Raw genomic sequence first — 15,304 nt, 5'->3', positions numbered from 1 at the left:
TGTACATACGAATTGACTGACGGGGGAGGAGCGTTATCGCGACGACCTACAGTGATCGATCGAGCAGACACCATCACGAGGCCACGAGCCTCGTCGAAATTTCGCCATGTGACGCTCGCGTCGTCGTGCTCCGAAAGCGCGGAGCACCGCAAAAAAATTCCATGTCGCGAAATCACGTGTCTCATCGGGGTTAACCAATGACACTTGCCGCGCGCCGTCAGCCGTGCAGCAGTCGAGTAACGGTCCTTCGTCCGAGTGGACGTGCCTCGTCGTCGACGTGATCGTCCTCATCGTCAGTCCAGTCAGTCGTACAGGCACTGTCACACGTTCGTCACGTTGCTCCGGATTCGACGTTATGGGATCCTGATAGCAGACGCGTCCTCAACCTGCAAGCAATTTTTTACGAGGTGAGTCGAATCGCTGTGCCAGAATACTATGTTCCAGCCAGCATCGCAAAGATGGGACAAAGCGCAAACGCGATTACATAAAAGTGCGGCGCGCGCTTTCCCGTCTTCTATGAGCGGGACCCTCGTCGACTCCGAGATCTCTCATCGCGATGAGTGTAAAGCGAGGTAGTCCTTTAACTTCCGCTAGCTCCTTTCTGCTAGTACTTTATTGATTCTTCCTTTTATTCAATATAATTGTATTCGATCAATGTAACAAGAGCGAATTTCTGTCTTTACTGATCGTAGAGAGATCGACGATCGAGAATTGACGATACGATAGCGCGTCTAGACAAATTCGAAAAGTTGCGGAGAAGAAAAATTTTCGAAAGGAGGACACGTCCTTGAAAATCTAAAGTGCCTGACTGAGCCTTTTCCCATGCTTGCCTCGTAGCCGACGATCTCTCTCTCTCTCCCTCTCTCGGCGGCGTTTTTTTTTATATTACGATCATTATGTAATTTGTATATTGTATACGCGTGCTCTTCATCGTGTATTCCGGCGCGTTGCTGCCCGCGGTCTCCCGTTTCCGTGTGAATCAGTTTTCCACGCGCGTTTTCACGAGTCACTCCGCAAAGTAGGAAGTAACAACGCGCTAATGACTAGCGGCTAACGTTGAATTAGACGCAGACTCGTATGGGACATACGAGGCCTTGAAATCACCGCGCGCCTTTCGCGGCTCTACGATTTTATGAGCAGTTATTATCAGATCCCGCTACGACCGAGACGAGACTCGAGAATCTGACAGCCATGCGATTGACTCACACGCGAGCTGTACGCGTACATTTGCGTACATTTGTTTCGTTACGGTGATTCAGACCGATCATATGGAAAGAAGAAAACACGTATCATCACGATATTTACATGTAGCGATTACAACAATGTTGTTGCAAGTCATCAGCGAAAGCTCTCTACCCGACAATTTCGCACCGTTTATTAGAAAGTTCAAGTATCTCTCTCGCGCGGAAATTGAACGCGTCGTCGATTAACGATTAGTGCATTATTACACGATTACACAAATATCTCAATTTGTATATTGAGATACTTGTGTACGTACAGCCGTGTGTCGTCCCGTAAATCAAACCTAACGCCGAGTAGCGTCGCATTATATCATGTGTGTCTGCCATTACGGATAACAATTATCGCGTACGTACGGAAAAACGGTGGAATATTATCATCTTCGTATAACTTTGTATAATTCTCTGTCACGTTAAATTGATAGATCATTTAATAGATTGATGATGATGAAAAAAGGTAATAGACGGGTATAGGCATTGTTTATCCCGTAAATTTCTCGGAAAGTGTTTCCGTCATACGATACTCGGTTTTCTTCAATTAATTTATCAAATTGCTCGCGCCTCTTCCCCGAACGAAAGTCTGTTGGAAGGCGTGCCAAATAAATCGATAACGCTATCTTTATCAATGCGATGAAAGAGAGTCCTCGCGTCGCGCGTTTGCGTGGCACAAGACCTAAATTTTTTGTTACGTTTTTTTTATTGCCGGCATTGCGTCAACAATGAATTAGTCTTGACTGGCCATTACGTAGGCAGCGATTTACGGAAACAATGTACTTGGACATTCCTAGCGGATAACGGATAAAAGATCTCGCGTGAAATTGAAGGAAAGAAATCGGTTCGCTTGGTCGTAATCGAGGAGAGTCACGCGATGTAACAATAAAGATGCAATGAGAAAAAAGTGTGTGACAATAATATGTGACACATATTATGTGTAATTATATTGCAAACGTAATTACATGTGGTAAGACTAATGGTGGCCGTACATAATTAATTTCAAGCTTGAAAGATGCCTGTGTGTCGTTCCACCACAGACGCGATAAAGCCGCGCGCGCAACGTCCGGGAAATGAGCTTTCGCAAGTAGAGAAAATGTTTAAGGATGAGACCTGTGAACGAATGGTAGAAAATTTTCGTTCTGTCCGACGAATCGATTCACATCAGTCTGGCTCCGTGTCGCGGGACTGTCCGACTTGCGGCAGCCGTTTGTCTTCGCGTGCAAAAGCAGCGAGCACAATAAAAGCGCGATTATCTCGCGCGGTCCTGTTTCCTTATCGCTGTACCACTGTCGTCTGGCTAATTGCTGTGGATTCTCGATGTCGCGCGTGACGTATCACGCCCGTTTAATTAATATTGCGTGAACGCGCGTAATACCATTGTCGCGACGGTCGCGACAAATCGAAGCGAAGATAACACCGATGGCACGTGCGGACGTAACGTGGTAACGGTAAAATCAAGTCTTAGAACCTACAGTCGCGATTTCGTTCATGTAATTATTGTATATTCGTTACGCCTCGTTACTCGTACTTGTACTTTGATCACGTTGTCGATCTGTGTGACAATGGCGAACACGTTTTGATAAATTGCAATAAATTACAAAAAGTTAGATATCTTTCGCGAGAAATATCCGCGAAGATTGTAGACAGTTTTTCTTCATTTACGATGTTTGTGTAAGCTGTAATTGTAGAGATTCTTGCATTTTTTGTATCGCGTTATGTGACCGCGATGTTGCGTTATGTTTGCGCGCTCAACGATCATTTAGCGACTTTTATATGCAAAACTTCTTTTACGCCATTTACGAGTTTATGCGCGTGATTGCGACTTTTTATCCCCCTTTATCATGTCATTTGTTTAACAAGTTTATCAACACGTTAGATGCTCGCAACACGACGTTCATCTCGCAGCCAGATACACTAGAGTGACTAGACGCAAAGCCTTAATCATCGTGTTGATTTGAAGTAATAATGAAGGTTCAATCATTTAAGCGTATCGCCGTATCACAGAGAACTGAACACTAAAAACTCTGAGGAATTCCATTATGTCGCGTTAATCGTTATCCCCGTGATCAGTATATATTCCTGTATTTCACACCAGGTGCCGTTATATATACCGGACACCCTGTATATTTGTCAGCCGTCGAGACATGTCGTAACAATCGTTGCGCGATAGTACTTCTTGCACTGTCTCGCAAAGTCATCATCATTATTATTGTCTTTAATCACTCGTTTCTATCGTTATCAAGAATGTTTCTCCGTTGCACAAGTTGCCTCGTAGCTTACTCGTAGGTGCCAATGTAGATGCTGGACGAGTACATATCATTGCCTTATATATCATTAAGCGCGACGATTATGAAACTACGATGTTTAAACAATTTTGTCTCTGGTGCTCAAGTTGGGAGAGATTTACTTAGATTCAATTTACTTTGCTTGTAAGAAAGAGAGAGAGAGAAAGATAATGGCAATCTAATCTCAATCTTATCTGCGATAAAAACAGATAAATTTGCGTGAAAACTAGACTGGAGGTCTGATGATAGAGTCTCACTAATTACTTAATATTGGGCAACAAAGTGTAACGAGCACCAATCGAGAGTAAATTTAATTTGCGTATTGTTGCATATTGTATTCGCTAAGCTAGTACCAAATCTTTATGCAACACGGATCTCCATGGATTAAAATTTAATTCCTCCAATACGTGTGACTCGTATCCCGTCGAGCGACAAATTTCTGTGCAAACAAGCACGTTCGAGCATGTAAAAACATCGGTACAAAATACAACGCGCGAATCTGTTTGGATTTGCAATCTTGCAGATTCAAAGAGGGACAAACAGAAAATTTACTTTCAGATAAACTCGGGTGTTGCGCTCAGACTCGGAACTTTCATTTAATTCGTCATGAAAAACCTCGATTAATATAACAATTTAATCTAGGATCTAGTGCTTTGCTAGAAAGAAAGAGAGTAGACATTTAAATGATTACTTTGTCCATTTGCAAGGAAACTAATTTGTTACTGCAGAAAATAAAATGTAACAAAGCTGATTATCAGCTACTTGATGAATCGACTTTATGTAAATCCTCATTCATTCATGTTCAAGCAATAAGATGTACGCTATTTGTTTCCGTCAGGTAATACATTACGTTACACGTTGTTCTCATAAATAATCAGCGTGTCTGAAAAAGACGGAAGAAAAAACATGTCATATTATCGTTGAAAGTAGATAAATAGCCGATCTTAATCCCGAGGAAACTACGTGGTGAAACTAATGTCGATATCTTATCTGCTTTTACCGCGCGTGCATGAAATTCTCATGAGTTTACGCACACTTACTTAGCACTAGAGTCCCTATAATAAGAGTCTTGCCATAAGGCGATCGGGGCAAAATCCTGCGAGAGAGAGGGATCTTGTAAGGTTTTTTAAATAATATATAGCCAATAAAATGCTTTTATGTTAAGATGTGTAAGCAATTGGAAAGCACCCAATGTATCCCTCTCTTTCGCAGGATTTTGCCCCGATCGCCTTATGGCAAGACTCTTATTATAGAGATTCTACTTAGCACTAAAGGTGACTATCTTACATGAATGTTACTTGAATCAAACCCGTATTCGGGATTCATCGATTATGAAATTCGTGGAAGCACTCAGCCACACGACAAGCAAAGCCACAAACTCGAAGCACAACTATCGGTTACCTGACTCGTTGCGCATAACATGGGGAGAGGGCAGATAAGATACGAGCTTTATCAAATTTTATCCCGTTGTAACAAAAGTACAGACGAGTGATGACCTGTGTGGTGCGCGACGCACGTTTCTCATTCTCTCGTTAGTCGCTGGGCATAATGTAAAATGTGAATGTCAAACGTTTTGCAATAGAGATATTTTTTTGGCGAAACGATTCCCACAGTCCGAGAGATCTCGTCTAAATCGAATTGATTGAGGAAAAAGGTGCATGACAGTTTACTGTGCTTCGCAGAGGAGGTGATCCAGTGATCCATAGTGATCCAGTGCCGTCGTCATGGATGGGAAAGTCTACACGAAGAAAGTGAAGAATCCCAGAGAAGGCGCCAATTTCCTCAGCGCCCTGACGTTCTCGTAAGTACAAAGCGCAAGACGTGATGCGCGACTCTCCGAACCCGACGATCCGAGGCCGAGAATCTTTCTTTCGACGGAGACGTGAAACAGCTTTCACCGTCAATCTACGGAAATGATTGATCAAGATACGTGGTCGCCACCGTTATCACGATTAGATCATGCCTTCCAATGGGACCGTCTAGTTGTTTTATCCCATATTTTCTTGAGAATAATCAATCGCGGATCACAATGAATAGACGTGCAAACAGTCAGATAACAAGTGGATGAACAGATTGAACAGGTGCAATTTGCTTCCTGTTTTTATCATTGTTCGTTCCGTAAGACATCAGATCCACTTGATAAGCGACTTGTGGGCTGGATTTTATCTCGATATCGAGCTCTAGATAAGCTCCTAGTGCCGCAAATAATACCAGGACCACCTTGGACTACTTGATTGTGCAAACACACTCGCGATTTCCTTTTCCTATTTACTGGCTGTTTGCACGATCGATAACGCACGTAATCACCAATCATGTTTGCGCATCCTCTTATATCGTCGATATCTCATTTCCATCCAATTGGACATTCAGTTTTGCAAAAGCTTCTGTAAAAGATTCATCGTTTGCGCAATCCTAATTCCACTTTCGAAAATTGCTCTGCTGTCAAATAAAACGTGTGTGTGTGCTCTGCTTTCTTTCTTCACAGTTGGATCCTACGCACTTTCTGGGTGGGTTACCGCAGAGATCTTGAAGTAACTGATTTGTACGCACCCCTTAAAGAGCATACAAGTGGTATTCTTGGTGTTAAAGTATCGAAGGCCTGGGAGAAAGAATGCGAGGCGTACAATCGTCGGCTCGAGAAGAGCTCGAAGGGCGAGACCACCCGGAAGGAGAAAGAGCCCAGCCTGATGAGAGTCCTCGTTAAGTGCTTCGGCCTCAAGGTCATGCTGTACGGGATCATTTTGGCCATTATGGAAATTTTACTCAGGTACTCAGAGACTTTAGTCATATCCGAGTCTGCCAGACGTGAAAGATTTCTTCTTTGTTTCTTTTTAACTGGACTCTGACGTTTGAATCGGTCAACTCTGTGTGTCGCGCGCGCGGTATAGGGTGCTGCAGCCGATTTTCCTGCGCCAGCTACTGCGTTACTACAATTCTTGGGAGGTGAACGAATTCGAAGCGTACATGTACGCCACGGGTATCATCTTGTGCTCCGCCATCAACATCTTCGTCATTCATCCGTATATGATGGCAATCCTGCACATGGGCATGAAGATCCGCGTGGCGTGCTGTTCGCTCATCTATCGGAAAGCGTTGCGGTTGACGAGGACCGCGCTTGGCGAGACAACGATCGGCCAGGCGGTAAATCTCTTATCCAACGACGTCAACAGGTTCGACATTAGCATCATATTTCTGCACTATCTATGGATCGGGCCTTTAGAGACTGTCATCATCACATTCTTCATGTACTACGTATTTGATATCGGATTGTCCGCCATCTTCGGAGTCGCTTCCTTGCTGCTGTTCATCCCGCTGCAAGGTAAGACCGTCGTTGATAAATAGATAAATAGTGCTTCCACTTTATACAACCGTTACAGTTACAAATTTTCTCGCTCGTGATTCTTTTAATAAAATCGTGTGTACATTTCTGTACGTGGAATTCCTCAGGGTGGTTGGGCAAGAAGTCGTCGGAATTGAGACTGAGGACCGCGATCAGGACTGACGAGAGAGTGCGATTGACAAACGAAATTATCAGCGGGATTCAAGCTATCAAGATGTACACCTGGGAGGACCCGTTCAGCGCGCTCATAGAAAAAGCGAGAAAGTGAGTACTGCCGCTTTGGACGTACGTAAATGATCCTTGTATAAATCGCGCGTCGAAAAACGTCTTTGCTGTGAGAAGTGGTCCATTGCGATATCTCCGAGTGTCTTCGCCGACATGAGTGGAAAGAGCGGAAAGAGTTCGTAAATTGTAACGATTAACGGCGCGCAGAACACTTTGTGCGAACGCCTGTGATATCGTACGCTTCGTTGTTCTGTCTCTCGCTCTCTCGAAATATGTTTCCACGTGGCGTTGAGTGAGTCATTTCGTACATCGATATGTCAAGAGCAAATCGGTACTTGTTTTGCTTGCACTTAAACTCAAGTCGCTGATGATATCGCGCGCGAGGAGACAACGACCTTGCGGCTTCTATCGCATATTTTTATTTAATCGCATCTGCGTGTTTCTATACTATATATTTTCAAATATCAACAAGTATCAATATGCTTTTAATAGAACACTGATAAAGGTGCCTACTTTTTGAGCACCGGGAAAGAAGCTTTGATCCGTGTAAAGTAAAACTGCTTGTGCAATCTGGAAATTTTAATTCCGACATTTTCGATATTGTACTATTCCAGGTTTAACAATCCTCAATAATCTGAGTAACAATCTCAGGGTAAATCACTCATTTATTGGTTTTATTTTGGTAATTGTCATACATGCGATGCTCTATCGCTTCGCTTAACAAATAATTAGTTTTGCGCGCGCGCGTACTTATATCCGAGATATTGTAACTACACAAACAGGTGATTCGCATTTCATGTTATTATCTCTCGTGATATTTTCGTTCGATGGAACGCTTCATTGAATCAGATGGCAATGTTTCGTCAACAACGAAAAGAGTAAATAAAATTTAGAAGAGAGTGAAAGAGAGAAAGAAGAGGGTAACAAAGTAACTTGTTTGCAGGAAGGAAATCAACGTTATCAGAGGCACGTCGTACATCAGAGGCGTCACCATGTCGTTCATTATATTTACCACGAGGATGTCGCTATTCATCACGGTGCTCGCTTACGTGTTGTCCGGTTTTCAGATAACGGCCGAGAAGGTGTTTATGATGACCGCTTATTACAACATTCTGCGTACGACGATGACTGTCTTCTTTCCGCAAGGTATAATTGATGCGCGCCGCGCGATATTTCTGCGACAAATGTTTCCTGGTTGTTTGCCTCTTGTGCACTTGGAAATTAATTTCTCTTTCTCAAACAGCTTCATAATGTTGTATTTCTGTCTGTTTCACGTCATCTTGGACACTTTAATGTCAATCCGTCTCGTCATGAAATAGAAATTGGAAAAGTTTAATTGTTGTCGAGTCGTTTTTTCTTATCAGTCCATTATCAGTCATTTTCCATTCCGTGCTTCAGGAATAACGCAGGTCGCAGAGGCGTTAGTGTCCATACGACGACTGCAAAAGTTTATGCTGTACGACGAGCTGACATCTCTCGAAGATGTAGCGACAGAGAAAAAAGAGAAAAAGAATCCGAAAGAGACAGATGATTCGAAAGAGGATCAAGTCAATCCGAAAGACAGTAGGGGGGATACAAAGGATAACTTGGTAAACTCAAACAAGATCAAACAAGAGGTCGATGCAGAGCAGTTAAAGTACATCGAGCACTGCATCGCTATCGAGAACGCTAACGCCAAGTGGCTGGACTACGAGCGGGAAGATACTCTGCAAAACATTACGATAAAAGTACGCCCGGGCGAACTCATCGCCATCGTCGGCCAGGTCGGTGCGGGCAAGACCAGCCTGCTGAATGTCATGTTGAGGGAGTTGCCTTTACAGGAAGGCTCCATTCAGGTACGAAATCCTTGGCGATCGATGTCAAAAAAAAGTGGATATCATAGCAATAAACTACTTAGTAATGAGTAAACTACTTTGGCTCGAATTCCTGCACTTGGCAAATTTTCCGTTCTCTTGTAGATTAACGGCAAGGTCGCTTATGCCAGTCAAGAGCCGTGGCTGTTTGCCGGATCAGTGAGACAAAACATTCTTTTCGGCCGGAAGATGGATCAGATTCGATACGATCGCGTGGTCAAGGTGTGCCAATTGAAGAGAGATTTTGACCTGCTGCCTTACGGAGATAAGACAATCGTAGGCGAAAGGGGTATCAGTCTTTCCGGTGGTCAGCGTGCGAGGTCGGTTGTTTCAAATTTCCCGATAGAAAGTTCCGACGATAAGACATTCGTTGATTTTGAATTTTCAACTTCTGGCTTGAACTAATTAAGCGATAAATTTAATTTCCATTCGAGTAAAAGTGAATTCCGTTAATCGGCAGGATAAACTTGGCGAGAGCCGTTTACGCCGAGGCCGACATATACCTCCTGGACGATCCTCTGAGCGCAGTGGATGCACACGTGGGCAAGCACATGTTCGAGGAATGCATCGACAAGTATCTACGTGGGAAAACCCGAATTCTCGTGACACATCAGTTGCAATACCTGCGTAATGTCGGCCGAATTATCGTCCTGAAAGACGGAGCCATCCAGGCTGAAGGGTACTAATTAATTTCAACACTTTTTCCAACAATCGTCTTACAATTGATTATTTGCGCATTGCTATAAAAGTATAATGTTAAATATCAATTTATTATCCATTCATTCACGAAGACTATCTCTTGTTTGTCAGTACGTATGATGAATTGGGTTCCATGGGAGTAGACTTTGGTCGGCTGTTGGAGACTCAAGCGCAAATGGAAGAGAAAACTTCCCGACCCCCCTCGGCTCCCCCGAGTCGAAGTAATTCGCGTACGGCCAGTATCACGTCACTCAGCTCTTTCATGACGAATGATACTTCTAAACAGGAACCGGACGAGGTAATTCTCAAACAGCTGCTAATGCGTGTATATACATATTAATTATCTTGGCGCGAAACTAGTTGCGAGTACTTGGGCAACTGATTCTTTTATTATTATACGTCTCCTTTGAATCAAAGTATCAAATCAAAGAAAGGAACGGGTAGTTGATAAATTAGATTAATCGGTTTGCGTTAATTTCAGGTAGCGGAGATGCGGTCGACGGGCAATGTCTCCGGTAAAGTGTACAACGGTTACTTACGCGCTGGCGGGAACTGGTGTGTGATATTCATCATCGCCATGCTTTGCATAGTGACGCAACTGGCTGCCAGCGGTGGTGATTTCTTCATCGCAGAGTGGGTACGAATAGAGGAAAAGTACGGCGTAAGTGTTGTTTCTCATACAAGTTTATTTATTAAATTAAATAAACGTGGGATTTTAGTCGGATAATTTATCAACTAATTTAGTGAGAAGAGAGAGCGACAGTTAGTCCTGTGCATTCTTATCGAGCACCGCGATGTCGCAATGACGTCTCATATCCTAAATCTCTAATTTTACAGGTGAATGAAACACTCAAGGCAAGTCGTCCTCTTACTCGCGCGGAATGCATCTATATCTTCAGCGGGCTAACGGTGCTGACGATCGGAGTTACCCTGATCCGCTCATTCGCCTTCTTCTGGACGTGTATGCGCGCTTCTATACGGTTGCACGATCGAATGTTCCGTAGCATCAGTCGCGCCACTATGCGCTTCTTCAACACCAATACGTCGGGACGCGTGCTCAATCGCTTCTCCAAGGATATGGGCGCTGTGGACGAGGTATTACCCACCGCGCTCATCGATTGTCTCCAGATCGGTCTGTCGCTGCTCGGTATCATCGTGGTGGTTGCTATTGCGAACGTATGGCTGTTGATTCCGACGGTGATCATCTGCATAATTTTCTATTACTTGAGAGTCTTCTATTTGGCCACCAGTCGCAGTGTCAAGCGTCTCGAGGGTGTCAGTGAGTATCTTGGACTCTTGTTGACTCGATAAATCTCGATTACGTAATTTCCAATTCTCTTCAGCTCGCTCGCCGGTGTTTGCTCATCTGAGCGCGACCCTGCAAGGACTGCCGACGATCCGCGCGTTCGGAGCGGGCGAAATTCTGACAAAAGAGTTTGATCGTCACCAGGACCTACACTCGTCTGCATGGTTCATCTTTATCGCGTCATCCCGCGCCTTCGGTTTCTGGCTCGATGTTTTCTGCGTGGTGTACATCATGCTGGTCACACTGAGTTTTCTCGTACTAAACAATTACGCCCGCGGCTCGATGGACGGCGGATACGTGGGTTTGGCGATCACTCAAAGTATCGGTCTCACGGGCATGTTCCAGTGGGGTATGCGACAGAGCGCCGAACTGGAAAATCAAATGACCTCGGTGGAGCGTATCCTTGAATACAGGTAATTACACGGACGTTTTAATGCTTTCTCTCTCTCTTCTCGTATAATCTCAAATTCTTTCGATTATAATCGAAAGGCGTAATATTTCTTTTCTCCTTATCTTGATTTTCTCTCAGCAAAGTGGAGAGTGAGCCGCCGCTCGAGAGCACCCCCGATAAGAAACCCAAGTCCGACTGGCCGCAGGAGGGTCGGATCGAGTTCAAGGGTATATCGTTGCGCTACGCGCCACTGGAGCCACCGGTGCTCAAGAACCTGAATTTTGTCATTTATCCGCGCGAAAAGATTGGTATCGTCGGTAGGACCGGCGCCGGCAAGTCGTCCCTGATCCAGGCGCTCTTCCGCCTTGCCGACATGGAGGGCCCGATCGAGATTGACGGCATAAACACGAGTGAAATTGGTCTGCACGATCTACGCTCCAAGATCAGTATCATTCCGCAGGAGCCGTTTCTGTTTTCCGGTACGCTGAGACGGAACCTCGATCCCTTCGACTCGTACACGGATCACGTACTCTGGCAAGCACTCGAGGAGGTCGAGCTGAAGGAGATGGGCCTAGAGGCTCACATCAACGAGGGTGGCTCCAATCTGAGCGTCGGCCAACGGCAACTTGTCTGCCTGGCACGCGCCATTGTTAGGAACAATCCGATACTCGTGTTGGACGAAGCAACGGCCAACGTGGACCCGCGAACGGATGAGCTTATCCAATCGACAATCAGGCTGAAATTCGAAAAGTGCACGGTACTCACGATTGCCCATCGACTCAACACCGTCATGGACAGCGATCGCATTCTGGTGATGGATGCCGGTACTGCGGTGGTAAGTCTCTTTCATCTTTTCTCTTTATCATCTCTAAACTAGTCTCCTTTATTCGAGAATAAGACCGGGTTGTTGATAATGAATTTGGTAAAGTCGAAAATTTTTCTTTATTTTTCTTTGTAATGATGCTTAAAATATCATAATTATATTTCATAATTAATACATTTGCAGTGTGCAAATATTTTCCAACTATATATGAATTTTCAACGACCTCGATTATTTATCAAATATCAATTATATCTGAATTTATTACACTTGAATATTTCATCACGCATTTATTAATTTATTGATGTATCATTCAATCGTGTTGCACATTAATTGGAATATCATCTATTTTCTCTCTCTCTCTCTCTTCCCCCTTCCCTCCTTCTCCTTCTCCCTCTATCTCTGTCTTTCCAAAAGCTGTGCCAATCAGTATTATTACAATTATAAATATCTCGATCAATCGTACTATTTCGTTGCGCATCGTCATGTTTGCTTTGCAGAAACTTTTCTCTGATGACTGAGAATATCGTTATATATCTATCTTTTGTTTTCATGTACAACTTTTTTTAAATGTACACCGCTAGCGAGAGAGATTATGTTTCTATCACGATATACATTCTGTAAATAAATTTATTGATTCACGCGCCATCAAGCAATTTTATCGTGTATAGAGTATAACGTAGAGTGGATCAGCAACTCGTGAGCTTTCTCTTTCTCTCTCAAGCTCAAAGATAAACTCTTTATCGTGCACAGGAATTCGATCATCCTCACATATTACTGCAGAAAGAATTGGGCTACCTGAAGAGCATGGTGCTGGAGACTGGCAAAGCGATGGCGGAAGCCCTCGCTGGTGTTGCTCGTGAGAGCTATCAGAATCGTGCGTCCACGACGCTCTGATGCGTTCCTCGACATTGATCGCAAGTACTTAGTCGATATTGCCGTGTTCAAAAGAGAAGCGTTCGCATATTAGAGAATTCTCGTGCAAATATGAGGCTTCAGGATTTAAGGGCTCCAAGAGTTCTCTCCAAGAAAGCTATATTTGTGTGTGTGTGCGTGCGTGCGTGCGTGCGTGCGTGCGCGTGTATGTGTGTGCGCGAACGTTTTGAAGGATTTGCAGATTTTAGGATCGTGCTATATCGGATAGCACTGATTAAAGTTGAAAGTTTTCAGAATGGTGGAAGATTAACAAATTGATGGTGATATTTACTACAAACTGCACCATCTCGTCCAGCTGGTCTTTCTTTTCGTAAACACGGATTCTTTGGCACTTTGATGTAACTATGCCGCCATTGCAGTGCCAGTATGGCAAACCTTGAGTGTTTTAAAATACTGATAACGACTTCCAACAATCAAAAGCAGCACAGTAATTGGCGTCACAGTTACAGTATTATTAAGTCACTTTTAGGTCAGTCAGTTTCCATTAAAAAGTATAAAGAGCTTAACTTGTTGGTTCACCGACATCTCTTATCTCATCAAGCCTTGTCAAGTCGCGAAAACTGCCATAAAGCCTTTTTTTTAGGGAAAACGTTCCTTAGTTATTTATACTTTTAAATAGTCGAAAAATATTGCCGAAAAATAGAAAACAAAGAAGATAGCTTGATATTTGTATGAGAGGAAGGATTCGATCTCCGAAGAACGCTTAACCGGTTACTCGGTCAGTGAACTAGCGAGTTGAAGAGAGCTGCATCTTCTGTATTGCGTAACATACGAAAAAGAGCCTCCGCCTTCTACAGCGATAAATACATATGCCGACGTATAAGGCGACGGGTTTGCGAGTCTCCGATAATTCTCGCTTTCTCCAGGTCAGTCTGTGTGTACCCGGTAAGTGTGTATGTACAATTTTGTAAGAATCTACAATGTTCCTCGTATTGTTACATTGATGCTGCAAGTACAAGATGGATCAAAAAGAAGAGAAGCCTCTGTCCAAGTCTAGAGAGCGAAACGTAACGTACTTAGATACAATGCATGATGTGTCGGTATGCTATTCTTTTTTACTATTATCTTTTCATTATTTTCTTACTATTGTATTGTTATAGTAAAATGTATTATTATTTGAATTGTCGTGGTATATTCGGTCCTCGTGTAAATAATGCAAAATCAAAAAATAGCGAAATCAAAGTATACTTGATGCCTTTGCAGATGATCGTGTTTTATACTTGCGACTTTTTCATCGAGCCTAAAATACGAAATAACAATGTATTACATCGTACAGCGGGTGTCTCCGACCGATCGCTTTACATTTCAAAGCTTTAATCTTTGATAAATGATGCATTTGCAAAAAAAAAAACGTATATATTTGTCAGTGCTTTATCAAGGAATTGAAATACGGATCCTTTAAATGTTGCATCGCGCGTGTACATCGTTGCCGATATTACATCAGATCATGATTGAGATGTGCGACACTCTATATAGTATTATGCAAACTTGCGACCTATTTTTAATCCTTTTCCTGTTCGTTGTTACTCTTATTATTATACTTGGAGACGGCAGTGGCAGGAAAGGGGTTAAAAACGGAATTGAGATTGCGAGGATCCTGATAGCAGATTCGAGGATACGTCTTGTACATTGAAATGTGACGTGTACGTATCGTAATCGCCACTATCAATATTTATTATATACGTAGATAAAAGTGTATTGTACTTTTAGGTAGAAACCAACTACAATATACCTTACGTACACAAGTGCCTATATAATGTAATCATTGTAAATGAAATATAAATACAAAGGATTATTTATGTAATTACTTTGCCGTTACGCATTTTTCTGTTTTCTTTTTCGCTCACTCTCTCTCTCTCTCTCTCTCTCTCTCTCTCCCCCTCTCGCTCATAAAGTAGTTTACATCCAGTAAAATGTTACATGGTTGAATTAGAGGCGACAAATCCACCGATTATGTATAATTTTGGTGCACACACATATAAATGATTCCTTGCACAGGATGGAAATATTTTAGAGCCCAATACAAAATACCTCGTATCTTAATGCTTGTCCGTTTTCTTGTTTTACAAGAAAATGCACAAATTTACGTTGCGTTGCACGAGATGTCATTCAGGCTATTTATTTGCCACGAGTCATCGCGGGAAATTAAAATAAATAATGCCACGAAAAAATAGAGAGAGAAAAGAATCAAATAAAAGATTCGAAAATAATTAAGGA

The 15,304-nt window shown here is 43.1% G+C and overlaps 1 protein-coding gene across 3 annotated transcripts; it reads left to right on the top strand.

Annotated features, from left to right (window-relative positions):
* The first annotated feature begins 31 nt into the window (after positions 1–31).
* LOC105287717 (probable multidrug resistance-associated protein lethal(2)03659) lies at positions 32–14,888 on the top strand. 3 transcript variants are annotated; one of them, XM_011353444.3, is made up of 15 exons: positions 32–407; positions 5,200–5,318; positions 6,003–6,284; positions 6,406–6,836; positions 6,965–7,121; positions 8,026–8,228; positions 8,481–8,917; positions 9,041–9,255; positions 9,396–9,614; positions 9,746–9,932; positions 10,116–10,295; positions 10,472–10,913; positions 10,978–11,353; positions 11,470–12,166; positions 12,905–14,888. In XM_011353444.3, exons 2-15 carry the CDS (start codon positions 5,242–5,244, stop codon positions 13,046–13,048), a joined length of 4,047 nt encoding a protein of 1,348 aa, XP_011351746.2. In that variant the 5' UTR covers positions 32–407; positions 5,200–5,241; the 3' UTR covers positions 13,049–14,888. The 3 variants fall into 3 exon arrangements, with proteins under 3 accessions (XP_011351746.2, XP_026827154.1, XP_011351754.2); XM_026971353.1 differs by lacking the exon at positions 32–407 and having other exon boundaries at positions 5,210–5,318; positions 6,003–6,024; positions 6,107–6,284; XM_011353452.2 differs by lacking the exon at positions 32–407 and having other exon boundaries at positions 5,230–5,318; positions 6,107–6,284.
* Positions 14,889–15,304: the final 416 nt, after the last annotated feature.

This window comes from Ooceraea biroi, chromosome 7 (assembly GCF_003672135.1).
Source record: "Ooceraea biroi isolate clonal line C1 chromosome 7, Obir_v5.4, whole genome shotgun sequence".
Lineage (NCBI taxonomy): Eukaryota > Metazoa > Arthropoda > Insecta > Hymenoptera > Formicidae > Ooceraea > Ooceraea biroi.
This window is presented reverse-complemented; position numbering and strand designations above follow the sequence as displayed.